The sequence below is a fragment of the Oryx dammah genome, unplaced genomic scaffold, assembly GCF_014754425.2.
Source record: "Oryx dammah isolate SB20612 unplaced genomic scaffold, SCBI_Odam_1.1 HiC_scaffold_15, whole genome shotgun sequence".
Lineage (NCBI taxonomy): Eukaryota > Metazoa > Chordata > Mammalia > Artiodactyla > Bovidae > Oryx > Oryx dammah.
In genome coordinates, this window is record NW_024070199.1 from 18,390,525 (window position 1) to 18,417,705 (window position 27,181).

The 27,181-nt window shown below is 40.1% G+C and overlaps 1 protein-coding gene across 1 annotated transcript in view; it reads left to right on the forward strand.

The window, feature by feature from the left end:
- The window catches only part of LOC120874862 (glycerophosphodiester phosphodiesterase domain-containing protein 4-like), a 135,327-nt gene that overhangs the window by 34,310 nt on the left and 73,836 nt on the right, over nucleotides 1–27,181 (forward strand). Inside the window, exons 5-9 of the mRNA XM_040256549.1 lie at nucleotides 5,968–6,066; nucleotides 6,138–6,231; nucleotides 7,282–7,359; nucleotides 8,149–8,294; nucleotides 8,650–8,732. Coding sequence (XP_040112483.1) covers nucleotides 5,968–6,066; nucleotides 6,138–6,231; nucleotides 7,282–7,359; nucleotides 8,149–8,294; nucleotides 8,650–8,732 — 500 coding nt within the window. The remainder of the gene's footprint in view (nucleotides 1–5,967; nucleotides 6,067–6,137; nucleotides 6,232–7,281; nucleotides 7,360–8,148; nucleotides 8,295–8,649; nucleotides 8,733–27,181) is intronic.

The window sequence follows — 27,181 nt, forward strand, 5'->3', positions numbered from 1 at the left end:
TATGGAGGCATTTGATGAGCTCCTATTGCTTAATGTTCCCTGAATTCAGGAGTTCTCTGATGTTCTCAGGCTTTGGACTTAAGCCTCCTGCTTCTGGTTTTCGGTTTTATTTTTACAGTGGTCTCTAGACTTCTCCATCTATACATCACCGATGATAAAACATCTAGGTTAAAGATGAAAAGTTTCTCCACATTGAGGGACACCCAGAGAGGTTCACTGAGTTACATGGAGAAGAGAAGAGGGAGGGGGTAGTTAGAGATGACTTCAATGTGATGCGGTGAGATCAAAAGAGGAGAGAGCAAGCTAGTCAATAGTCACTTCCTTATGTGCGCTCCATAGTCTGGACCACTCAGAGGTATTCACGGAGTTATACAGGGAAGAGGAGAGGGAGGAAGTAGACAGAGGTGGCCAGGAGGATAAGAGAGAGGAATAAAAAGGAGAGAGACAAATCCAGCCAGTAACCCGTTCCTTAGGTGTTCTCCACCGTCTGGAACACACCGAGATTCACAGACTTGAATATAGAAGAGATGGGGGAGGAAAGAGACAGAGGCCACCTGGTGGAGAAAAAGGAGAGTCCAAAGGAGGAGAGAGTGGTCAAGCCAGTAATCTCGCTCTCAGGTAAAATTGGGTAGTGAAGTTTGGGTTTTGAAATATACAAAATTGACAACAAAAACCAAAAAGCAAAGCTTAAAAATCTAAAGTAGAGGTTGGATTTTCAAAAATACAATATTAAGGAGAAGAAGCAGAAGGAAAAAAGAAAAAAAAAGAAAGAAAAAAAAGCCACAAGAATTATTAAAAAACACCAACAACAACCACACAAAGACTACATATGGTTTTTGCCTTAAAAAAGTAGAGTGTTTTTTTTTTGAAAAGTAATGGTAGGTTATAGAAATAAAAATTAGAGGAGAAATAGAAGACTTAACAATTAAAAAAAAAGTTAGCAAAAAAGAAAAAAAAAAAAGGAATGATTGTAAAAATAGGAAAGATATATCTGGCCCTTCTCTGATGTTGTAGGCCATTTGGGGTCACTTGCCAGGTGGTTCCCTCTATTTAACTTCTGTTTGCTGGCCTCTTCAGTGTCTGAATTCCGTCCTGACACAGGGGGGCGGTGGTGGACACTTTTTTTTTTTTTTAGGCTCACTAGTTCAGTCGCGCTGTGGGGAGGGGCGGATGCTGCAAACAAATAGCACTGTCGTGGGCACACGGTGTCTCAGCCCTGCTGGACCTGTCCCTTCTCACCGCGCACAAACCGCTCCAGCTCTACGGTGCTCAGCCGGGAACCGTCTGAGGCCGGCCCTAGGCTGCGTGCACCTCTCCAATCTAAGCCGCTCAGGTTTGGCGCTCAGGTAGCCCTCAGAGGCACAGATTCGGTTGGGACTGCGTTTTGTGCCCTTCCCAGGTCCGAGTAGCTCAGGAGTTTGGCGAGCACGGTCGCTGCGACTTGTCGCCTTTTCTGTCTCTGCTGCTCAGTTTTCTGGGTGTACTGCTGGCGCTCCTTGTGAGGCAGATGGTGACTGTCCAGCACCCCCAGAAGTCTTAGCAAAGAAGCCTGCCTACAGTTTGGTAGGTAAAGTCTCTCCAGGGTTGCAGTTGCCCCTTTCCAGCTCTTACGGCTCTGGCTGCCTGTCCCCGGCGGGGGATGGTCTGCAGCCGGCTATTTCCGATACGTCCTTTGTTCTGTGAGCAGTCCTGGCGGTGTCTTAGGTTCGAGCTTTTTGCGTGGTAGCTATCCCCCAGTCTGGTTTGCTAGCCCAAGTTCGATCGCTCTGGTTACATGTGGGGCGTTCCTGCCTGATTCTTACAAAGCACTGCAGCCCGCACCTCCTGCGCTTCCCTGCCCTGCCCCCACTTGCTAGTGGCAGATGCAGGCGTCTGTGCTGCTTTTCCGCTGGGGGAGTTACTGTTGGGCTTGTAATCTGTTGGTTTTAATTATTTATTTATTTTTCCTTCCTGTTATGTTGCCCTCTGTGTTTCCAAGGCTCACCACAGACTCGGCAGGGAGAGTGCTTCCTGGTGTTTGGAAACCTCTCTTCTTAGAATTTCCGTCCTGGGACAGGTTTCCTTTCCTGGGACGGAGCTCCCTCCCCTCCTCCTTTGCCTCTTTTTTCATCTTTTATATTTTTTCCTACCTGTTTTTGAAGGCAATGATCTGCTTTTCTGGTTGCCTGATGTCCTCTGCCTGCATTCAGAAGTTGTTTTGTGGAGTTAGCTCAGCGTTGAAATGTTCTTTTGAGGAATTTGTGAGGGAGAAAGTGGTCTTCCCATCCTATTCCTCTGCCATCTTAGGACCCTCCCCTCTCAGGCATGGTTTTGATAACATTCTTTGTGTTTTCTCAAATAAAGGAGCATGTCAAACTGTTGAGTGTTTGCCTTAAATTTCCTTGTACTCAAAAGGGAAGTATGAACTGAAAATATAAACTTAAGAATTAGGATGAATAGAAATTAAAGTCATAGGATCATACAGGGAAACAAGAAATTGAAGACTGAACATATCGGCTTACTGAAATTCCCACAGGTTTTGGAGTTGGGACACCAAGAGCAGTTTGTCACTACCAAGGGTCCCTGTGGGTTAAACCATTCTGATTACCATTCCAGGCTTGTGTCTATTCCAGAAACCATGCTTACCTTGCCTCTGGCAGTGAGTGCTGCTACTTGGCCTCTGCCAAAGCAGAATCTCATCATTGCCTTTGAACTCAGGAAGCCCGTTGCTGTAGCAGCACCTCTCACCTTTATCCAGGCATAAAGCATGGTCACTACAGTGCTTTTCAAGAATGCTGACACTTTCCTCACCAATGTGTTTCTCAGTGTCTTCTGAAACCTCCCATAGAGCCCAGTATGAAGCAGGTTAGCTTATCACAGGTGATATTAATATCATTCCAGTAACCTTTTCTAAATAAATCATTGGATTTTTTCTTCCACATTACACCAAGAAATTGCTGGCATCATAATTTTGTAAAGCATGGGCTACTATTGAGCCAAGGTTTCAGATAACCAAGCAATTAGAACCTCTTTAAGATGCATATTACCTGCTGCTGCTAAGTCAGTTCAGTCGTGTCCAACTCTGTGGGACCCCATAGACAGCAGCCCACCAGGCTCCTCTGTCCCTGGGATTCTCCAGGCAAGAATACTGGAGTGGGTTGCCATTTCATTCTCCAATGCATGCATGCGTGCTAAGTTTCTTCAGTCATGTCCAAGTCTGTGCAACCCTATGGACAGCAGCCCACCAGGCTCCTCTGTCCTCAGGATTCTTTAGGCAAGAATACTGGAGGCATAATACCTAGATGCTGGTAGATTAACTTCAGAATCTTTGATAAATGCACACATATCAATAAATCCAGGCTGATTTAATATTACTTTATTTTCTCCTTGTCTAACATCCTTAATATTACATTTTCCCCCTCCTTGGCTAGCATCCTTTGAATTCATTCTGACACATTTTCTACAGGGTTTTGTTAAAATGCCTTCATCTCTTGAGGTATTGTGCGATCTAATTGTCGTTATGAATCCATAGCCAATGAAAAGTGGTGAAACTGGATATGACAAGAGTTGAATACCCTTGTTAGATAATTAATTTGGTTAGGTCTTTAAACCTGTGACCTTTAAATCTTCCTGGCAGGGGAGTTTCTTTAGGGCTTGGAATTTCGGTGTGAAAAGAGTAAACCTGGGTTGTCCCTTATAGTCTCACCCTTACTTCTCCTACATAGTCCAAAAGTCTGTTCTTTACATCTGTGTCTCTTTTGCTGTCTTGCATATAGGGTCATCGTTACTGTCTTTCTAAATTCCATATACATGCTTTAATACACCGCATTGCTGTTTCTGTTTCTGGCTTACTTTTACTCTGTATAATAGGCTCCAGTTTCATTCAGCTCATTAGAACTGACTCAAATGTGTTCTTTTTTATAGCTGAGTAATATTCCATTGTGTATATATACAACTTCCTTATCTATTCATCTGCCTATGGACATCTAGGTTGCTTCCATGTCCTAGCTGTTGTAAACAGTGCTGCGATAAACACTGGGGTACATGTGTCTCTTTCAGTTCTGGTTTCCTTGGTGTGTATGCATAGCGGTGGGATTGCTGGGTTGTATAGCAGTTCTATTTCCAGTATTGGATGGGGTCAGGAGGGGATGGGAGGGGGTTTCAGGATAGTGGGGCACATGTACACCCCACTGTGTTTATGGCTGATTCATGACGATGTATGGCAAAACCACAACACTATTATAATTACCTCCAATTAAAATAAATAAATTAAAAAGAAATCATATAACTAAACCAAAAAAAAAAAAAAAAGAAGAAGAAGAAATCTGAGAGGAAAGGATTAGTACTAGGCCTAATAGTGTATTCCCTTCTGCCTAGGCATGTTCAGAGAGCAATGAATGATCTCAATCAAAACTCTATAAATAGCTAATAACCCAACCTCCTAATAAATGTACTAAGGATATTTATTAGCCAAAATACAATGGAGAGTCCTTATCTATGAAAATTTCTATACAACAGGATTCTAACCTGTTGTATCTAGGTTGCTTGCAATAAATAAACCTGGAATTTATAGATTTGTAAGTGGGAGGCATGGCTGGCTGGAGTTGTATAGTTAACAGAATATATGAGAAAAGGATCCACCATAACTCAAAGATTCCTTCTGTGGAGAAATGTTTCCACATACTTTGCTCAAAACACACCTCACATTTTAAGTCCCAGACCAGAATCTATCCTAATATAAGAGAGGAAAGACCTTTATGTGAGTACCTACATCTCACAGATTTCTCCAAGGAAAACTGTTTTATCTGTACCTTGCGTGTGTGCGTGTATGCGTGCTAAGTTGCTTAATGCCTTAAATCATTAGTAAAGCTTCGTGTTGAGTAAGATCACAGAATCACATGAGATTCATGTGAGTCTGATTTGTCTATTAAAGTTTACATTGTGACACATTTTTCTCCTGATAAGTTATTTAAGATTTTCACATCTGTGTGGATCTATATATAGAAGAGTTTGGACTGTAGTTTTGTTTTCTGTAATGCCCCTATTGAGTTTGAGTATCAGTGCTTTTGTTGGCTTCAAAAAACAAGTTAGAGAAAATTCCCTCTCTATTCTCTGGAAGAGTTTGTTAAAGTTGACATATGTCTTCCTTAAATGTTTGAAAATTAACCATTGAAGGCAGCAAGACCTAGAGTTATTTTGTGAGTTATTTAAGATACAGAATTATGGAAGGGAGGAAACCCAAGCACTGTCTAGGAGCTACACAGATGTAGAGAACTCTCTATTTGAAGGGAAGAAGTTAAAATTATATCTTCTTGGTCTCAGTGTTTACCTATGGCTAAATATAGTTTTCTGGCCAGCAAGTTTTTTCATCTGTTCACCAAATATTTATAGAAAATTCACTGTGTCAGACATCCTAAAGATAGCAAATATATAATCATAAACAAATATCATCCCTGATCTCATGAAGCTTATAGTCTATTTGGGGAAAACATATATTGAACAAAATACTGTTTACCTGAGATTGTCTTGAGTCGTATTGTTTTTTTAAAGCAGTGAATATTTGTAATGCTTATTTTTGAAACTGAATGAGACCTGCCACGCAATGTTGAGGGCCAAGCAGACATGGAGATAATAAATCAGTAAAAGAATCAGACCACATAGCTGTGTATGGTTTTTGTTTTTGTTTTTTTTTCCAGCCATGCTGCATAAAGCAGCAAGGAAGGTAAATTATTAGATCCATGTACTGGCAACCCACTCCAGTACTCTTGCCTGGAAAATCCCGTGGACAGAGAAGCCTCATAGGCTACAGTCCATGGGGTCGCAAAGAGTCAGACATGACTGAGCGACTTCACTTCACTGTTAAAGAATGGTTAGATTAAAAAGATGAGGTAATGAGGTCCCTGAAATTGTGAGTGCATATGTTTCCCAAGGACAGTTCTGATCCAAGTTTAGTGCTTAGAAGTCAAGGTATTCTTTTTATTTCCCCAGATCCTGATTCTGATAACGATTCTGTTTTGCTCGCTTTTGTTATGGATTTTATTAACTTACTGGAAAGATAAGTGGCTCACCATTGGGCTGTCACTGCAGGTAAGCACCATCCTTAGTTGTAGCCCTGTCTGTCCAGATGTGTTTAGGCTGACTTTTGAATTTTCTCCCAGATCTTTGCTCCCTACATACACCTGAGCAGCATATCTGTGATGATTTTGCTTTCGTGGCCTGTGGCCATCTACTTGATCCATTTGGAAGGAGAAGGTATGTCCTGTGGGTGGAACCTTTTCTGATTCTTCCAGCTCTGGCTTTAGCTGGTGTACTTTACTCAACCAAACAAGCTTGGTAGATAGCCAGCACTGTAGCTTTTTGAAATTCATTTAGCTTCTTACTTAGGCATGCTCCTTCTGGTCAAAGTCACAACCCTACATGGACTGTCATAGCATTTCTCTGATCAAATATACCCTGTTCTAAAGAAGGATTCTCCTTCTAGAAAAATGAGAATTTTCTCTCTGTTATTACAGATTGACTGCCTGGGAATAAATTGGAGTAGTTTTAGGGATGGTAGAGGAAATTTTAATTTTTTTTGAACAGTGATGGTACAAGTCATAGTTCTTTTAGGTTGTATTCCAATATTACTATTTTCAACTTAAGAACCAGGTTCGATGTGTGACACTGGATGCTTGGGGCTGGTGCACTGAGATGACCCAGAGGGATGGTATGGGCAGGGAGGAGGGAGGAGGGTTCAGGATGGGGAACACGTGTATACCTGTGGCAGATTCATGTTGATGTATGGCAAAACCAATACAATATTGTAAAGTAATTAACCTCCAATTAAAATAAATAAATTTATATTAAAAAAAAGAACCAGGTGAAGATATCCCCTGGATACATCTTAGTTCTTCAAAGCAGCCCCTGGTGAGTTCCTGTCACATCTGAGGATTTCCACAGAAGCAGAAATGTCTCCCTCTGCCACTGTTTCCTCTCCATTCTTTGCCCTCATATCATGGAAACAAAAAATCAAAGCTGCATGTGAAACTATTTTGAGAATGGAGTTATCTCTCAGCGCCCTTACTGAGAAACTAGGAGGGCTTCCTGTCTCTCTTTTTTACTGATGGTTAGATAGGGAGTGCTTGTTTCCTGAATTGTGCGAGAATGCAGGAAAGAGAAAAACTCAGCTGATAGTGCTGACATTGAGTGTTCATACATGTGGGTATGTGTACGTGGCCAGTGAATTTTAGGAAATTTTTTGGGGAGCAAGAACTTAAAGGGGACAATAATGAATTCTTTTCTTTTTCATTTCCTGAATTTTAGCTAGAATGAGAAGATTCCAGATTACAAGTATTGAAAGAAAAAGAAACAAGAGGTGTAACATGCGTACAAAATTGAGAGGTTAGAGCTGGCAGATCTAAATTTGAAAGTGACATAGGTGGTAATTTTTAAATGTTCAAATAGGTAAAATCCTCAGAGTAAAAATCCTCTAAAAGAGTAAGTGTTGGGGAATGGCCAGTGATAACAGGTATTATGGTCAGGCAGTATGTGTGTGTGTCTCAAAGAGGGGTGGGAAGAGAGAAGTATCTATTATTTACTGAGGATCTGTGACAAGTCAACACTGTCATATCAATTATATGAGATCGATGTTAGTAGCAAAATAGCGCCATTATTCAGAATGAAGAAAATGAAGACCCAATAGAAGTTAAACAACATGCCCGAGTTACAAAATTAGAAAATAGTAAATTCTGGCTTTGAATGTGGATTTCTTTCAACTAGTGTCTCTTCCACTATCACTCCCTGTCTTCAACACGGGGTATTTTAGGCTGACCTTTAAGGGTTTGAGGGCTTTCTCAGAACCAACCAAACTCCTCCTCCTTCTTGGAAGTTATTCCTTAACATTCCCTCTCCTTCCCACCTCCTGTACAGTTCATTCCCTTGTAAATTTGCATTTATAATAATTTTGACTTAATAATAAACTTTTATTTGGATAACACTTTTTTTCACTTTCAAATCACTGAAAAAATATGGGGATATGACAGAAACTGACAGTAAATCAGTGAGTCTATAGATACAGTGAATCCATGTACTAAGTATTTACTTGCTGTTCTTTTGGGGATAGTTACTTGCTTGGGATGGTTCTCCATTTTTCTTTTCTTTTTTGTCACTTTCTCCTTCCAACTTTTTCAGCTTTACAAGTGGCTATTGGGTTGCCCTTTGTTCTTATACTTTTGTGTCTCTATATGGTGCCATTTGGGATTTATTCTCCCTGCGTTCAAGAGAAGGATAAATTAGGGCCCAAGCCAAACTTCTTCGGACATAGAGGTGCACCCATGGTAGGTCTGAGCATGATGGATGTTGGTGGGTAAAGGTGTGCATTGGTATGGAGGGCACATCAGATCCTTGGAACTCCCTGGAAAAGTAAAGGAGTTGACTTGAGATGACAAGAATAAAGAGTTAAATGCAGAGATTGGACTTGAACCCAGGTCACCTAATTCTCTGTACATTTCTCTTTATTGTGCCTCAGATGACTTTTCAGATGAGCAGTCTCCAAATCAGACTTGAACAAAGAGCCAAGGGAGCCAAACTCTCTTCCTAAAGTCCTTTCTTACTGGGCCCCCTCCCTACCCTAAAAGGGATGTCAGCAAAAAGACTGTGAGATTAAAGGCCTGATGTCCTTTTCTTCCACAGCTGGGGCCTGAGAATACCATAATGTCCTTTGAGAAAGCTGTTGAATATGGGGCCGATGGACTGGAGAGTGATGTACAAATAAGGTAGGAAAGAGGGGACCAGGGTGGGAGGAGAAAAGACCAGTGGATGACTCCAGCCTGGCCCAAGCTGTAGAGAGGGCAAGCCCTGGGAGTTTCTCCCTTACTCACCTGGCACATCTGCACATAACACTATATATGACTCACTTCTCCTTTACAAACCACGTGTCTGCATCTCTACATTCTCAATCACAGGCTTAGAAATCACACACTCTATATAGTCTCCACACATAGCTCAAATCTGGCCTCCCTGCAAACATGCTTGGAGCTTACCTCTGTGCCCTACCTTAGCAATTTATTTAACTAACATTTCCTAGGCATTGCCTGTATTCCTACTATATCCTTCTTCTGAGTGCTAGTGAGAGGCAGATGAGTGAGACAGAGTCGTGCCTAAGAGTTGTTTGCAGCCAGTGAAGGAGACATGGCATGTTTACAAATAAACACAGTATAGGACCATTTGTGGTGAGTGCCTTGCAGAGAAGAATAAGGCAAATGCAATGGAACCTCAGTGGAGGAGGAAGAGGCCACCTCTTTTGTGAAAATGATCTGTGTGCTCAGAACAGTGTTTGGGTTGAGCCTTGAAGGAAAAATAATATTTTTCCAAGCAGATATGGAGAGCGAGAATATTCTGGGCAGAGGTAGCAGCTTAGTCAAAGGCATCCAAAGGAGGAATAGCAAGTTTGTAGATCCATGAGCTGGCCTGTATGGATGCCATGAGTAGTCCACTTTGGGGATGTGAGGGGCCTATGTGAGGGGGAAGGTATGGCTGCAAGGCTTACTGAGACTGGATCACAGAGATCCCTAAATGTGTACTGTTCTCTTGGTTTTAGAGAACAGATTAGCTTATTGTTTTAGAAGGACTTATCTGAGAATCTGTGAGGGAGAATCATCATGGATTTGGGCAGTAGGCTCTCGCAATGTCCAAGGGACAACAAAGGAAAACTTGGATCATAGCAGGAACGAGGACAAATCCCATGGTTTTCTGTAGAATGTATGTCCTTGGGCAGCCGAAAGTAGAGACGAACCGTCGGATGGTTATATTAGAGAATGTGGCATGTACTACTCCCTTCCCAGCCTTCTGTGAGGCAAACAGGAAAGAAATGAACATCCTGTTTCACAGTGAAGAACTGTGGTTTGAGCCTGAATTCAAAGAAGAGAAATGTATTCCTGAGGACGTAAGGCTAGAATGTACATGATAAAGCCAGAATTAGAACTAGATTCCCTGACCCCAGACTTGTGTTCTTGACATTACCTAACACTGATGTTACCCAGCTGTTCCATGCAAGCTATCTGAATCGGATTGAAACTGGACGTTCTTTCAGAGCTTCTAGGTTCATTGTGCAAGTGCCTCATGGTCATGGCCTAATGTGGTCATGGTGCTGAGACAATGAGCTCCTGGCATATGGACTTTCTCTCTTGTCTTGTGACTTCAACTTCAGTGTAGATGATCCTCCCAACCCTTTAGTTTCTCTGTCTGTTGACGTCTTCATTTCCAAAGTCTACTTCTACATACCTCCATCATCTATATTCATGGTCATAGTTTATACTTCATCATCAATAAAAATTGCATATCACTCAGTCTAGCCAGAACAGGAATACCACAGAAGTACCTAGAACAGGGAAATGTAATATCAAGAATTACTAAGTAGTAAAAAGCTGTTAACTAATAAAAGAGGAAAATAGGACTGTGGAAATGCACAAGTAGCAGCTATTAGAACTTCTACGTATTCTACCCTATTCTTTCCAAGATTTACAAACACATGAAAAAAAATTAAAAACTGGAAAAAATTCACAAAACTTCTGACAGAAGACTCTGAAAGGTGAAGAAATGAAGGTGGACTGGCTGGGTTCATAAGAGTGAAGGAACTTCCTAGTATTAAAGCAAGTTTCCCTGTTGGTTATTTTTGTTTTTTTTCCTCATATATCCTGACATGACCTCTGAAGAGACCTGTATAGAAACACCTACAGCTGCAGAAGGGAAAAAAAAGCCCCACAAAAATCTGCTTTTTCAAAAAAAAAAAAAAAAATCTGCTTTTTCTAGCCAGAGAATTGGCATTAGGATCACCCAGCAGGCTATAAATGTTTTGACCATACCAGTCTTACTCAGGGCAACACCACAGAAAAGCACCCTCCTCTTTCTCACAGCTTGAGGCTGTGGCCCTGAAGGGTATGAGCAGATCCCTGTAATGACTTCTGCCCTTATGTCAGCGGTGGTACTCCTCTCTGGTCTCTGCCCACTTAAAAGTAGAGGGAGGATTACTGAGAGACGTTTTCTAAAGAAAGTGATTTTTTTCTGGTAAAATATATTTAGCATAAAACTTACCATGTTAACCATTAAATTTTTTAATTGGAGTGTAGTTGGGCTTCCCAGGTGGTGCTAGTGGTAAAGAACCCACCTGCCAATGCAGGAGACTTAAAAGATTTGGGTTCAATCCCTGAGTTGGGAAGATGCCCTGGAGAAGGGTATGGCAACCCACTCCAGTATTCTTGCCTAGAGAATCCCATGGACAGAGGAAGTTGGCAGGCTACAGTCCATAGGGTTGCAACGAGTCTGAGATGTCTGAAATGACTTAGCACTCATAGTTGATTTGTAGTGTTGTGTTAGTTTCAGGTGAATCTGGTATACATATACATTTCTCTACTCTTTTTATTGTTTACTCACTAAGTCATGTCTGACTCTTTGGTGCCCCCATGGACTGTAGCCCACCAGGCTCCTCTGTCCATGAGATTTCCCAGGCAAGAGTGCTGGAGTTGATTGCCATTTCCTTCTCTAGGGCATCTTCCTGACCAAGGGATCAAACCCCCATCTCCAGCTTTGCAGGCAGAGTCTTACGGCTGAGCCAGCAGAGAAGCCCAGTCTGCTTTTCAGTGCACGGTTTAGTGGCATGCAGTATAGTCACCTGTCTTGCTACCATCACCGCCATCCGTCTCTGCAACTTTTCATCTTCTCAGGCTGCAACTCTGTACCTGTTCAATAATAGCTCCTTCGTCCCCCCCCCCAAACCCTGACAACCACTATCCTATTTTTCTCTATAAATTTAACTATTTTATTTACCTCATATAATTGTTCAATATTAGTTTATATCTGACTCCTTTTACTTTGAAAGTGAGTGAAGTGAAAGTCACTCAGTCCTCTCCGACTTTTTGCGACCCCATGGCTATACAGTCCATGGAATTCTCTAGGCCAGAATACTGGAGTGGGTGGCCTTTCTCTTCTCTAGGGGATCTTCCCAACCCAGGGATCAAACCCAGGTTTCCTGCGTTGCAGGTGGATTCTTTACCAGCTGAGCCAGCTTGGAAGCCCAAAGGGATGAAAGTGAAAGTCACTCAGTCATCTCCAACTCTTTGTGACTCTATGGACTATACAGTCCATAGACTTCTCCAGGCCAGAATACTGGAGTGGGTAGCCTTTCCCTTCTCCAGGGGATCTTCCCAACCCAGGGATTGAACCCAGGTCTCCCACATTGCAAGCAGATTCTTTCCCAGCTGAGCTACCAGGGAAGCCCCATTTCACTTTGCTGAATGACAAATTCATCTATACTGTAAATGGATGACAGAATTTCCTTCTTTTTAAAAAATTCTGTTAAAAAACATATAAAATTGACCATCATAAGCGTCTTTAAGTATCCAGTTCAGTAATGTTAAGTATATACACATTGCTGCAAAACAAATCTCTGGAACTTTTTTGTCTTGCATATCTGAAATCCTGTAGCCATTAAACAACTTGCCTTTCCTTCTTCTTCAGTCCTGGATAACCACCATTCTGCTTTTTGTTTCAATGAATTTGACTATCTTAGATACCACATATAGGTGGAATCATACAGTATTTATCTTTTTGTGACTTTTATTTAATTTAGCATAATGTCCTCAAGGTTCATCCATGTTGTGGCATGCCACAGAATTTCCATCCTTTTTTAGACTGAATAATATTCTAATGTATATATATGCCACATTTTGCTTATCCATTTATTTGCTGAAAACATTTGGTTTTCTTCTACCTCTTGGCTATTTTGAATAAGGATACTATGAACATGAATGTACAACTATCTTTTAAAGAACCTTCTTTCAGTTCCTTTTAGTATACACCCCAAAGTGGAATTGCAGGATCACACAATAATTCTGTATTTAATTTTTGGAAGCACTACCATACTGGAGAAAGGAAGTCTAAAAACCTGTATATAAAATCCTGTGCTGATCTTCATGTAACATGTACATGAAATCACACAGACAGAGCAGAAGATTTAATAATTAAACATTGGTTTGGAATACCATCCATGTTTTAGATTGACCTCTGGGTAGTACATAAAGACCAGAGAAGCACTGCAAAGCCTCTTTGAAAACTAAATTGTAATTTGAACCACAGCCTATGAACATGAGTCAGTACATGTATTTTGAACCAAAAGCTGAAAGTGAAGTTGCTCAGTTGTGTCTGACTCTTTGCGACCCCATACACTGTAGCATACCAGGCTCCTCTGTCCATAGGATTTTCCAGGCAATAGTACTGGAGTGGATTGCCATTTCCTTCTCCAGGGGATCTTCCCAACCCAGGGCTCAGACCCAGGTCTCCCGCATTGTAGACAGACGCTTTACCATCTGAGCCACCAGGGAAGTCCCAAATAGGTTAACTAACTGTTAAAAGCAATTTCAACAGGAACCAGAATCTCCAAATATTCTTAATGGCCAGGATATGATCCAAAATTTTCATCATACCAAAACCTACAAAAATCTCAACTTGAGCGAGAAAGGGTAATTAATAGATGTCAACAGCAAAAAAAAAAAAAAAAAAAGAGGCGTTGGAATTATCTTTAAAAAATTAAAGCATCTATTATAAAATTTCTCTAACAGAGAATTATGATGCTAAGAGCCAACTCACTAGAAGAGCCCCTGATGCTGGGAAAGATAGAAGGCAGGAGAAAAAGGGAATGGCAGAGGACAAAATGGTTGGACACCAACCATTGGGTGGACATGAGTTTTGGCAAACTCCAGGAGATGGTGAAAGTCAGGGAAGCCTGGTATGCTATAGTCCATGGGGATGCAAAGAGTAAGACAAAGTAAGTGAAAGTCAGTTGTGTCCAACTCTTTACGAACCCATGGAGGAGTCCATGGAATTCTGCAGGCCAGAATATTGGAGTGAGTAGCTGTTCCCTTCCCCAGGGAATCTTCCCAACCCAGGGATCGAACCCAGGTGTCCCACATTCCCAGCAGATTTTTTTACCATCTGAGCCACCAGGGAAATCCAGACAAGTATCTGACAAAGTTAGTACCTAAGACTCACTCTGTGCTTAGTCACTCAGTCATGTCTCACTCTTTGTGACCCCATGGACTGTAGCCCAAGAGTTGTATGTGACTTAGTGAATGAAAAGCAACAAATAGGTAGATTAAAAGAATGGAAAAAATATACAAGTCAGAGATGGAATAGTTATATTAATATTTGACAAAGTAAACTTCAGAGCAAAGAAAAACAGAAGAAACAAGGGGCATTACATAATGACTTTGAAACAGTAAATTCATCAAGAGGGCATAACAATTCTGAATGTGTATGAACCCAAGAATAGAGCTCCAATGTACATAAAGCAAACCCAACAAATCTAAAGGAGAAATAGATAAACCTATAACTATAGTTGGGAACAACAACACCTTTCTCTTAGTAACTGATATAAAGACTAAACAAAACTCTTAAAGATTCAAGATGGTGATGAACTATGCCATCAGCCAACAGGATCTATGTGACACTGATAGAACATTCAATGCAGGATCAGCAGAAGGCGTGTTCTTTCCCAGTGTCCACAGTCATATAATATAGACTGTATTCTGCACCCCCCCCCAAAAAAAAAAAAACCCTCAGCAAATTTAAACATACTGAAATCGTACAGAATGAGTTCTCTGACCACACAGAATCACACTAGAAATGAATAACAAAGTTAACAATATCTCCAAACAGCTGGTAACTAAACAAATCCACTTCTAGAAAATTCATGAGCTAAAGAGAATGTTTCCTGTGTTTGACATGTGATTTGCAAAAATTTCATTCTGTTGTGAGTTTTCTTTCATTTTCTTGATGCCTTGATTTTGACAAAGACATAGGGCAATTCAATGACCACTGCATCACACCATATATATATATATATATATATAAAAGTTACCTCAAAATGGATCAGTGACATAAATGTAAGAGGTAAAAGCATAAAACTCTTAAAAGAAAATACAAGGGTAAATCATGATCTTGGATTTCAGAGTGAATAAGAGCCAAAAGTTGGAAACAAACCAAGGATCTATCAGCAAGTGAATTAATAAAATATGGTGTGTATATATTTTTTCATATATATATATATATTAACAAAATATTATTCAGCCATAAAAATGAATAAAGTCTAAGTAAATGCTACAACAGGGTTGTTACAATATGGATGAACCTTGAAAACAATGTGAAAGTGAAAGTCACTCAGTTGTGTCCACTCTTTGCAACCATGGAGTTTTCCAGGCCAGAATACAAGAGTGGGTAGCCTTTCCCTTCTCTAGGGGACCTTCCTGACCCAGGGATCAAACCCAGGTCTCCTTCATTGCATGCAGATTCTTTACCAACTGAGCTATCAGGGAAGATGAAAACAATATGCTAAGGTGAAACTAGCTATCAGGGAAAATGAAAACAGTATGCTAAGGTGAAACAATATACACACAGTATAACTCTGTGTGTATGAAATATCTACAGTAGGCAAATTTGTAGAGACAGAAAGTAAACTAAATTACCAGGACAAGGGGGTGGGAGGACTGGTGTTACTTAGTGGTTACAGAGTTTCTGTTTGCAGTAATAGAAAGTTTTAGAAATAGATAGTATTGATGTTTGTATAACATTGTGTATGCAAACAGTGCCACTGAATTGAATAGTTAAAATGCTCTTAAAATGGAAACTTTTATGTTTTATATATTTTACCACAATGAATATAAATGAAAAAAAGGTAAACACTGGAAGAAAAACAGCCTTTTCAATGGAGGCCCAGAGCAACTGGACATCAGATACAATAAAAGTGACCCTCAACCTAATCCTCATGGTCTAGAAGGGAAATAAGTACAAAAGCTGAAAACTGATTATGGCGTTCTTAGACTTTATACCAAAAGCACTATCCATGAAATGAAAAAAAATCATAAAGGGATCTCAAAGTAAAATAATCCTGTTCTGTGAAAGATCTTGTGAGGAGGATAAAAAGAAAAGTATCAGATAAAGAGGCAGTATTTGTAAAATATGTATCTGACAAAAGGCTTGTATCTAAAATATATAGGAAACACTGAAGCTCAACAGGATAAAAAAAAATTTCCAAACAACCCAGTTAGAAAATTCATGAACAGTCACTTTACCTGAAAGGATACTCAGATAGCAAATAAACACATGAAAAAATGTTCAACTTCATTAGATACTAGGAAAATGAAAACTTCTCTCACTACTCACTTATCAGAATGGCTAAGTTTAACAAATAGTGATGTCTCCTAATGATGGTGGATAAACTGGATCACTTACACATTACTGGTAGAAATGTAGAATGGTATAACTGCTCTGGTAAGTTTGGCACTTTCTTAAAATACCAAATATGTACTTACCATATAACCCAGAAATGACACTACTGCAAATTTATTCCAGAGGGGGAAAAAACTTGATGTTCATACAAAGACCTTTATGTTAATGTTCATAGCAGCTTTATTTACAATGAGCAATATCTGCACCAACCCCATTGTTCTTCAAGAGGTGCAAGAGGTAAATGATCAAACTGTTATATCCATACCATGAAATCTGCTGCTGCTGCTGCTAAGTCGCTTCAGTTGTGTCCGACTCTGTGTGACCCCAGAGACAGCAGCCCACCAGGCTCGCCCATCCCTGGGATTCTCCAGGCAAGAACGCTGGAGTGAGTTGCCATTTCCTTCTCCAATGCATGAAAGTGAAAAGTGAAAGTGAAGTCGCTCAGTCGCGTCTGACTCCTAACAGCCCCATGGACTTCAGCCCACCAGGCTCCTCCGTCCATGGGATTTTCCAGGTACTGGAGTGGGGTGCCATTGCCTTCTCCGACCATGAAATACTACTCAGCAATAAAAAGGAATGATCTAGTGATACATGCAACAGTTTGGATGAGTCTCATGGGAACTGTGCTGCATGAAAAAATCTCCTCTCTAAGGGTTACATACTCTATGCTTTCTTTATTATATAATTTTCAAAATGATAAAATTAAGTGATTGGAAATAAATCAGTGGTTGCCTGGAATGATGAAGGGGAGAGAGCACGGTGGCTGTGGCTATGAATGATAAAAGATTGCTCTCACATCTTTACTGCTTTGTCTCTTGACTGTGGTGGTTGTCACCTGAATCTGTCCATGTGATAACATGAGCACATACACATACAAGTATAAGTAAAACTAATGAAATCGGAGTAAAATCAGTGATTTTATCAATATCAATTTCCTTGCAACATTGTACTATAGTCAGACGTTCAGTTCAGTTCAGTTCAGTCACTCAGTCGTGTCTGACTCTTTGCGACCCCATGAATCGCAGCACGCCAGGCCTCCCTGTCCATCACCAACTCCCGGAGTTCACTCAGACTCACATCCATCAAGTTGGTGATGCCATCCAGCCATCTCATCCTCTGTCATCCCCTTCTCCTCCTGCCCCCAATCCCTCCCAGCATCAGGGTCTTTTCCAATGAGTCAACTCTTCGCATGAGGTGGCCAAAGTACTGGAGCTTCAGCTTTAGCATCATTCCTTCCAAAGAAATCCCAGGGCTGAACTCCTTCAGGATGGACTGGTTGGATCTCCTTGCAGTCCAAGGGACTCTCAAGAGTCTTCTCCAACACTACAGTTCACAAGCATCAATTCTTTGGCACTCAGCTTTCTCTACAGTCCAAATCTCACATCCATACGTGACTACTGGAAAAACCATAGCCTTGACTAGACGAACCTTAGTCGGCAAAGTAATGGTCTCTGCTTTTCAATATGCTGTCTAGGTTGGTCATAACCAAGGAGTAAGTGTCTTTTAATTTCATGGCTGCAATCACCATTGGTAGTGATTTTGGAGCCCCCAAAAAAAGTCTGACACTGTTTCCACTGTTTATCCATCTATTTCCCATGAAGTGATGGGACTGGATGCCATGATCGTTGTTTTCTGAATGTTACTGTTGGGGAAATCTCATGGTATTATTTCTTACAAACCCAAATAAATCTACAGTTACCTCAAAATAGAAATTTTTAAAAAGAAAAGAATGCCATCAGCTTAAAAAAACCCAGACAATCTGATTCTAAATTTTATAGGAAAGATAGGGGAACTAGGATAGCTGTACCAATACTGATAAAGAAGAATAAAGTTAGAGGAATCACACTATGTGATTTCAAGACATACTGTCTAGCCATAGTAATATGAACAATGTAGTAATAAAGAAGAATCAGACATGCAAATCAGTTCAACAGGATAGGGAGTCCAGAAACAGATCCCAGTACATAACCCCGTGTATGTGTTTTGTTTTTTTAACCAAAGGTTGAAGATCAGTAAAATAAAGACGGTCTTTCTAATAAAAGGCGTTGGAACACTTGAACTTCCATTGTGGAGGTGAGAGTAGTGGAGAACCTCATTCTTTACCTCATACCTTATACAAAAAGTAGCTCAAAATGAATAATAGATCTAAATGTAAAACTCCAAAACTTTGACAAGAAACCATAGGAAAAAAAATCTTTGTGAGCTTGGATTAGGTGAAGATATGACACTACAAACATGTACCATAAAGAAAAACTGTAAAATTAAACTTTATGAAAATAAACATTTGTCTTTTGAAAGACCCTGTGAAGAAACAAAATGCAGACTGGGAGAAAATATTTGCAAACCCATATGCAACATAGGACTTGTATGCTGAATATAAGAATTCTATCAACTGAACAGTAAAGAAGCAAGCCCTTTATAAACTGGGCTTCTAATGCTTTCTTGGCCCTTCACCCAAGAAAATACACAGATGGCAATCAAGAACATGAAAATATGGATAACATCATTAGCCATTCAGTCGCTAATCAGTTGTGTCCGACTCTTTGCGACCCCGTGAATCGCAGCATGCCAGGCCTCCTTGTCCATCACCAACTCCTGGAGTGCACTCAAACTCACGTCCATCGAGTCAGTGATGCCGTCCAGCCATCTCATCCTCTGTTGTTCCCTTTTCCTCCTGCCCCCAATCCCTCCCAGCATCAGAGTCTTTTCCAATGAGTCAACTCTTCACAGGAGGTGGCCAAAGTACTGGAGTTTCAGCTTTAGCATCATTCCTTCCAAAGAACACCCAGGGCTGATCTCCTTCAGAATGGACTGGTTGGATCTCCTTGCAGTCCAAGGGACACTCAAGAGTCTTCTCCAACACCACAGTTCAAAAGCATCAATTCTTTGGTGCTCAGCTTTCTTCACAGTCCAACTAGAGAAAAGCAAATTAAAGTCATCATAAGATATCACTACACACAAATATAATGGTTGGAAAAAATATATTGGCTAGCAAATGCTGGCAAGGATGCAGACAGCTGAATGAATCTCTTATATATTGTGGAGGATTGTAAAATAGTGTAGCCACTCCAAAATATAGTCTGGCAATTTCTTATAAACTTAAACATTCACTCATCATATTAGCCACATTCAAAAAATTATTTATTTTTAATTGGAGGATAATTCTTTTACAGTCTTGTCTTGATTTGTGCCATATATCAACATGAATCAGCCATAGGTATACATATGTCCCCTCTCTCTTGAATCACCCTCCCACCTCCCACCCCAAACCACTCTTCTAGGTTGTCACAGAGCACCAGGTTTGAGCTCCTTGTATATCATACAGCAAATTCCCACTGGCTATATATTTTACATATAGTAATATATATGTGTCAATGCTAGAGTCTCAATTTGTCTTACCTTCTCATTGCCTCACTGTGTCCACAAAGTCTGTTCTTTTTTGTGGCCCTGCAAATAGGTTCATCAGTTCCAGTTTTCTAGATTCCATATATATTCATTAATATATGATATTTGTTCTTCTTTTTCAGACTTCACTCTATATAACAATCTCTTAGGTTCATCCACTTTATTTGAATTGACTCAAATGGGTTCCTTGTTTCGGTTAAGTAGCATTCTATTTTATATATATACCACAGCTTCTTTATCCGTTCCTCTTTTGATGGATCTAGGTTGCTTCCCAGTCCTAGCTATTGAATGTTTGTACACACATGTATGTGTATGTGGCCAGTGAATTTCAGGAAATGTTTCTGGGAGCCAGAACTTAAAGGGGACAATGATGAACTCTCTTCTTTTTCATTTTCTGAATTTTACCTAGAATGAGAGGATAACAGATTACAAGTAGTGAAAGAAAAAGAAACAAGAGGTGTAATATGCTCAAAGTTTACAGATTAGAGCTGAAAGGACCTAGGTGGTAATTTAAAAATGTACAAATGGTTAAAATCCTCAGAGGACTAAAATTGTTAAGTGTTGGGGAATGGCCAGTGATTACAGGTATTCTGGTCAGGCTGTGTGTGTGTGTGTCTGTGTGTGTATGCTTAAGGGAGGGTTGGGGAAAAGACAGAAGTACCTCCTGAGAACCTGTGATAAGTCAGCACTGTCTTCTCAGTTATATAGGATGCATGTGCCTTTTTCAATCATGGTTTTCTAAGATTATATGCCCAGTAGTGGGACTGCTTACTCATATCATAGTTTTATTCCTAGTGTTTTTAAGGCAGCTCCATACTGGTCATCGTAGTGGCTGGATCAGTTTACATTCCTGCCAACAGTGCAAGAGGGTTCCCTTTTCTCCACACTCTTTCCAGAATTTATTGTCTGTAGACTTTTTGATGATGGCCATTCTGACCAGTGCAAGGTGATACCTCATTGTAGTTTTGATTTTCATTTCTATAATAATAAAATTTTCCTGTGTTTATTTGCCATCTGTTGTCTTTATAGTCCTTTTTGGAGAAATATCTGTTTAGGTCTTCTGCCCACTTTTTGATTGGGTTGTTTGTTTTTCTGGTACCAAGCTGCATGAGCTGCTTGTTTGTTTTGTAGATTAATCCTTGTCAGTTTCATTTGCTATTATTTTCTCCCATCCTGAGGGTTGTCTTTTCACCTTGTGTATAGTTTCTTTTGCTGTGCAAAAGCTTTTAACTTTAATTGGGTCCCACTTGTTTATTTTTATTTTCATTACTCTAGGAGGTGGGTCCTAGAGGATCTTGCTGTGATTTATGTCAAAGTGTGTTCAGCTGATGTTTTCCTCTATAAGTCTAACATTTTATTTGAGAGCTTTTGAAAAGTAGTTAATGCCCTTTTTAGTTAATTAAGTACTTTGGATGTTTTAAACTGCAGTTATAAATGTGATATATTTTGTTTTTAGGTACCCAGTAGTCTGATTTCGGAGAAGGCAATGGCACCCCACTCCAGTACTCTTGCCTGGAAAATCCCATGGATGGAGGAGCCTGGTAGGCTGCAGTCCATGGGGTCGCTGAGGGTCGGACACGACTGAGTGACTTCCCTTTCACTTTTCACTTGCACGCATTGGAGAAGGAAATGGCAACCCACTCCAGCGTTCTTGCCTGGAGAATCCCAGGGACAGGGGAGCCTGGTGGACTGCTGTCTCTGGGGTCGCACAGGGTCAGACATGACTGAAGCGACTTAGCAGCAGCAGCAGTCTGATTTCAATCTTTTCAGAATACTTAAGTAACTCACATAAATCTAACACATTAGATGAATAACTATATTGACTTTAATGCTTTTACACCTTTCAAATTATTTTGTAAATGTAGTAAGATTTTATTTTATAATCATAAATCTCAGTCAGTTATTCTATTTAACATTTTAAATTGAAGTTACAAAAGTGAACTGGACCCAAATATAAATTTACCTGAAATACTAAATACCCAAAGATTTATTTTTTAAATTAATTCATTTTTAATTGAAGAATAATTGCTTTACAAAATTTTGTTATTTTCTGTCAAACCTCAACATGAATCAGCCATATATATGACCCCTCCCACTTGAACTTTCTTCCCATCTCCATCCCTGATCCATCCCTGTAGGTTGACACAGAGCCCCTGTTTGAGTTTCCTGAGCCATGCAGCAAATTCCCATTGATTATCTATTTTACGTATCTAAATACACAGGTTTTCTTTTTTTTTTTCTATTTTACATATCTAAATACACAGGTTTTCTTTTTTTTTCTTAAGCATAGTACTAATAACATAAGTATGACTGTTTTAAGCATATGTACTTTTAATTCTACATCTTTCCACTGTGAGATATACTTATTCACCAAAAAAAACAAATGTCATCTGTGTTAGTTTCCTAGGGGAATATACTATGGTGGCCTTTATTTTATTTCAATTTTAAAAAATTATAGAAAAATAAACATAAAATGTTCCGTTCAGTTCAGTTGCCCAGTCATGTCTGACTCTTTGCAACCCCGTGGACTGCAGCACGCCAGGCTTCCCTGTCCATCACCAACTCCTGGAGTTTACTCAAACTCATGTCCATTGAATGGGTGATGCCATCCAACCATCTTATCCTCTGTTGTTCCCTTCTCCTCCAGTCTTCAATCTTTCCCAGCATCAGGGTCTTTTCCAGTGAGTCAGTTCTTTACATCAGGTGGCCAGAGTATTGGAGTTTCAGCTTCAACATCAGTCCTTTTAATGAATATTCAGGACTGATTTCCTTTAGGATTGACTGGTTTGACCTCCTTGCGGTCCAAGGTACTATCAAGAGTTTTCTCCAATAACACAGTTTGAAAGCACCAATTCTTTGGCACTCAGCTTTCTTTATGGTCCAACACTCACATCCATACTTGACTACTAGAAAAACCATAGCTTTGACTAGATGGACCTTTGTTGGTAAAGTAATGTCTCTGCTTTGTAATATGCTATCTAGGTTGGTCATAGCTTTTATTCCAAGGAACAAGCATCTTTTAATTTCACGTCTGCAGTCACAATCTGCAATGATTTCGGAGCCCAAGAAAATAAAGTGTGTCACTTTTTCCTTTGGTTCCCCATCTATTTGCCATGAAGTGATGAGAACGCATGTCATGATCCTCGTTTTTGAATATTGAGCTTTAATACAGCTTTTTCTCTCTCCTGTTTTTCATCAAGAGGCTCTCTAGTTCCTCTTTGTTTTTTGCCATGAGTGGTGTCATCTGCATATCTGGGATTATTACTATTTCTCCCAGCAATCTTGATTCCAGCTTATGCCTCATCCAGCCTGACATGTGGCATGATGTACTCTGCATAGAAGTTAAATAAGCAGGGTGACAATATACAGCCCTGATGTACTCCTTTCCCGATTTGGAACCAGTCTGTTGTTCCATGTGTGGATCTAACTGTTGCTTCTTGACATGCATACAGATTTCTCAGGAGGCATGTAAGGTGGTCTGGTATTCCCATCTCTTGAAGAATTTTTCACACTTTTTTGTGATCCACACAGTCAAGGCTTTGACATAGTCAATGCAGCAGATGTAGATATTTTTCTGGAACTCTCTTGCTTTTTCAATGATTCAGTGGATGTTGGCAACCTGATCTCTGGTTCCTCTGCCTTTTCTAAATCCAGCTTGAACATCTAGAAGTTCATAATTCATGTACTGCTGAAGCCTGGCTTGGAAAATTTTGAACATTACTTTGTTAGCATGTGAGGTGAGTGCAATTGTGCTCTAGTTTCAACATTCTTTGGCATTGCCTTTCTTTGGGATTGGAATGAAAACTGACCTTTTCCAGACCTGCGGCCAATGCTGAGTTTTCCAAATTTGGTGGCATATTGAGGGCAGCACTTTCACAGCATCATCTTTTAGGATTTGAAATAGCTCAACTGGAATTCCATCACCTCCACTAGCTTTCTTTGTACTGATGCTTCTTAAGGCCCGTTTGACTTCAGACTCCAGGTTGTCTGGCTCTATGTGAGTAATCACAGCATTATGGTTATCTGGGCCTTGAAGACCTTTTTTGTATAGTTCTTCTGTGTATTCTCACCACCTCTTCTTAATATCTTCTGCTTCTCTTAGGTCCATACAATTTCTGCCCTTTATTGTGCCCATCTTTGCATGAAACATTCCGTTGGTATCTCTAATTTTCTTGAAGAGATCTCTAGTCTTCCCCATTCTGTTGTTTCCTCTACTTCTTTGCATTGATCACTGAGGAAGACTTTCTTATCTCTCCTTGCTACTCTTTGGAACTCTGCATTCAAATGGATATATCTTTCCCTTTCTCCTTTTACTTTAGCTTCTCTTCTTTTCTCAGGTATTTGTAAGGCCCCTTCAGACAACCATTTTGCCTTTTTGCATTTCTTTTTCTTGGGGATGGTCTTGACGACTGCTTCCTGTACAATGTCACAAACCTTTTTCCATAGCTTTTCAGGCACTCTGTCTATCAGATGTAATCTCTTGAATTTGTTTGTCACTTCCACTGTATAACTGTAAAGGATTGATTTAGGTTCTACCTGAATGGTTTAGTGGATTCCCTACTTTCTTCAATATAAGTCTGAATTTTGCAATAAGGTGTTCATGATCTGAGCCACAGTCAGCTCCAGGTCTTGATTTTGCTGACTGTATAGAGCTTCTCCATCTTTGGCTGCAAAGAATATAATCAGTCTCATTTTGGTATTGACCATCCAGTGATGCCAAAGCAAAAACAGCACCCAGTTGTGGATGTGACTGATGATGGAATTAAAGTCCAGTGCTGTAAAGAACATAGGAAATCTGAAATGTTAGTCCATGAATCAAGGTAAATTGGAAGTGATCAAGCAGGAGATGGCAAGAGTGAACACGGACATTTTAGAAATCAGTGAACTAAAATGGACCAGAATGGGTGAATTTAATTCAGGTGACCATTAATCTACTACTGTGGGCAAGAATCCCTTAGAAGAAGTGGAATGGTCCACATAGTCAACAGTAGAGTCCAAAATGCAGTACTTGAGTGCAATCTCAAAAACAACAGAATGATCCCCATCTTAATGATTTTTAAATGCATGCTTTAGTGGTTATATATATGTATATTAGCCTGTCTAACTCGATGAAACTATGAGCCATGCCTTGTAGTGCCACCCAAGATGGATGGGTCATGGTGGAGGATTCTGACAAAACGTGGTCCACTGGAGAAGGGAATGTCAAACCGCTTCAGTATTCTCGCCTTGAGAACCCCATGAACAGCATGAAAAGGCAAAAAGATAGGACACTGAAAGATGAATTCCCCAGCATGGTAGGTGCCCAATATGCTACAGGAGATAAGTGGAGAAATACCTCTAGAAAGAGAAGAGAGAGAGGCAAAGCAATAACAACACCCAGTTGTGGATGTGACGGGTGATGGAAGTAAAGTTGATGTTGTAAAGAGTGATATTCCTTAGAAACCTGGAATGTTAGGTCGATGAATCCAGGCAAATTGGAAGTGGTCAACAGGAGATGGCAAGAGTGAACATCGACATTTTAGGAAACAATGAACTAAAGAGAAATGGAATGGGTGAATTTAACTCAGATGACCATTATATTTACTACTATGGGAAAGAATCCCTTAGAAGAACTGGAGTAGCCCTCATAGTAATCAAAAGAGTCTGATGCAGTACTTGGATGGAATCTGAAAAACAACAGAATGATCTCTTTTTGTTTCCAACACAAACCATTCAATGTAACAGTCATCCACGTCTATGCTCTGACTACTAATGCTGAAGAAGCTGAAGTTGAACAGTTTTATGAAGACCTATAAGACTTTCTAGAACTAACACCCCAAAATATGTTCTTTTCATGACAGGGGACTGGAATGCAAAAGTAGAAAGTCAAGAGATACCTGAAGTGACAGGCAAATTTGGCCTTAGATTGCAAAATCAAGCAGGTCAAAGGCTAACATAGTTTTGCTAAGAGAACACACCGGTCATAGTAAGCAATCTCTTCCAGCAACACAAGAGAAGTCTCTACACATGGACATCACCAGATGGTCAATACCGAAATGAGATTGATTATATTCTTTGCAGCCGAAGATGGTGAAGCTCTATACAGTCAGCAAAAACAAGACTGAGAGCTGACTGTGGCTCATCATGAACTCCTTATTGCCAAATTCAGACTTAAATTGAAGAAAGTAGGGAAAATCAGTAGACCATTCAGGTATGACCTAAATCAAATCCTTTATGATTACACAGTGGAAGTGAACAATAGATTCAAGAGATTAGATGTGATAGTCAGAGTGCCTGAAGAACTATAGGTAGAGGTTCATGACATGTACAAGAGGCAGTGATCAAGAGATTCTCCAAGAAAAACAAATGCAAAATGGTAAAATGGTTGTCTCAGGAGGCCTTACAAATAACTGAGAAAAGAGAAGCTAAAGTAAAAGGAGAAAAGGAAAGATATACCCATTTGAATGCAGAATTCCAAAGAATAGCAAGGAGAGATAAGAAAGCATTCCTCAGTGATCCATACAAAGAAATAGAGGAAAAGAACAGAATGGGAAACTCTAGAGTTCTCTTCAAGAAAATTAGAGATACCAAGGGAATATTTCATGCAAAGTTGGGCACAATAAAGGACAAAAATGGTACAGACCTAAGAGAAGCAGAAGACATTAACAAGAGGTGGTGAGAATACACAGAACTATACAAAAAAGGTCTTCATGGCCCAGATAAACACGATGGTGTGATCACTCATCTTGAGCCAGACATCCTGGAGTCTGATGTTAAGTAGGCCTTAGGAAAGATCACTACGAAGAAAGCTAGTGGAGGTGATGGAATTCCACTTGAGCTATTTCAAATCCTAAAAGATGATGCTGTGAAAGTGCTGCACTCAGTATGCCACCAAATTTGGAAAACTCAGCATTGGCCACAGGTCTGGAAAAGGTCAGTTTTCATTCCAATCCCAAAGAAAGGCAATGCCAAAGAATGTTGAAACTAGAGCACAATTGCACTCACCTCACATGCTAATAAAGTAATGTTCAAAATTTTCCAAGCCAGGCTTCAGCAGTACATGAATTATGAACTTCTAGATGTTCAAGCTGGATTTAGAAAAGGCAGAGGAACCAGAGATCAAATTGCCAACATCCGTTGGATCATCAAAAAAGTGAGAGTTCCAGAAAAACATCTACTTCTGCTTTATTGACTCCACCAAAGCCTTTGACTTTGTGGATCACAACAAAGTGTGGAAAATTCTTCAAGAGATGACAGTACCAAAGCAAGTGACCTGCCTCCTGAGAAATGTGTATGCAGATCAAGGAGCAACAGAACTGTTCATGGAACAACAGACCTGTTCCTCAATGGGAAAGGAGTACATCAAGGCTGTATATTGTCACCCTGATTATTTAACTTATATGCAGATTACATCATGTGAAATGCCAGGCTGGATGAAGTAGAAGCTGGAATAAAGATTGGTAGGAGAAATGTCAATAACCTCCGATATGCAGATGACACCACCCTTATGGCAGAAAGTGAGGGACTAAAGAGCCTCTTAATGAAAGTGAAAGAGGAGAGT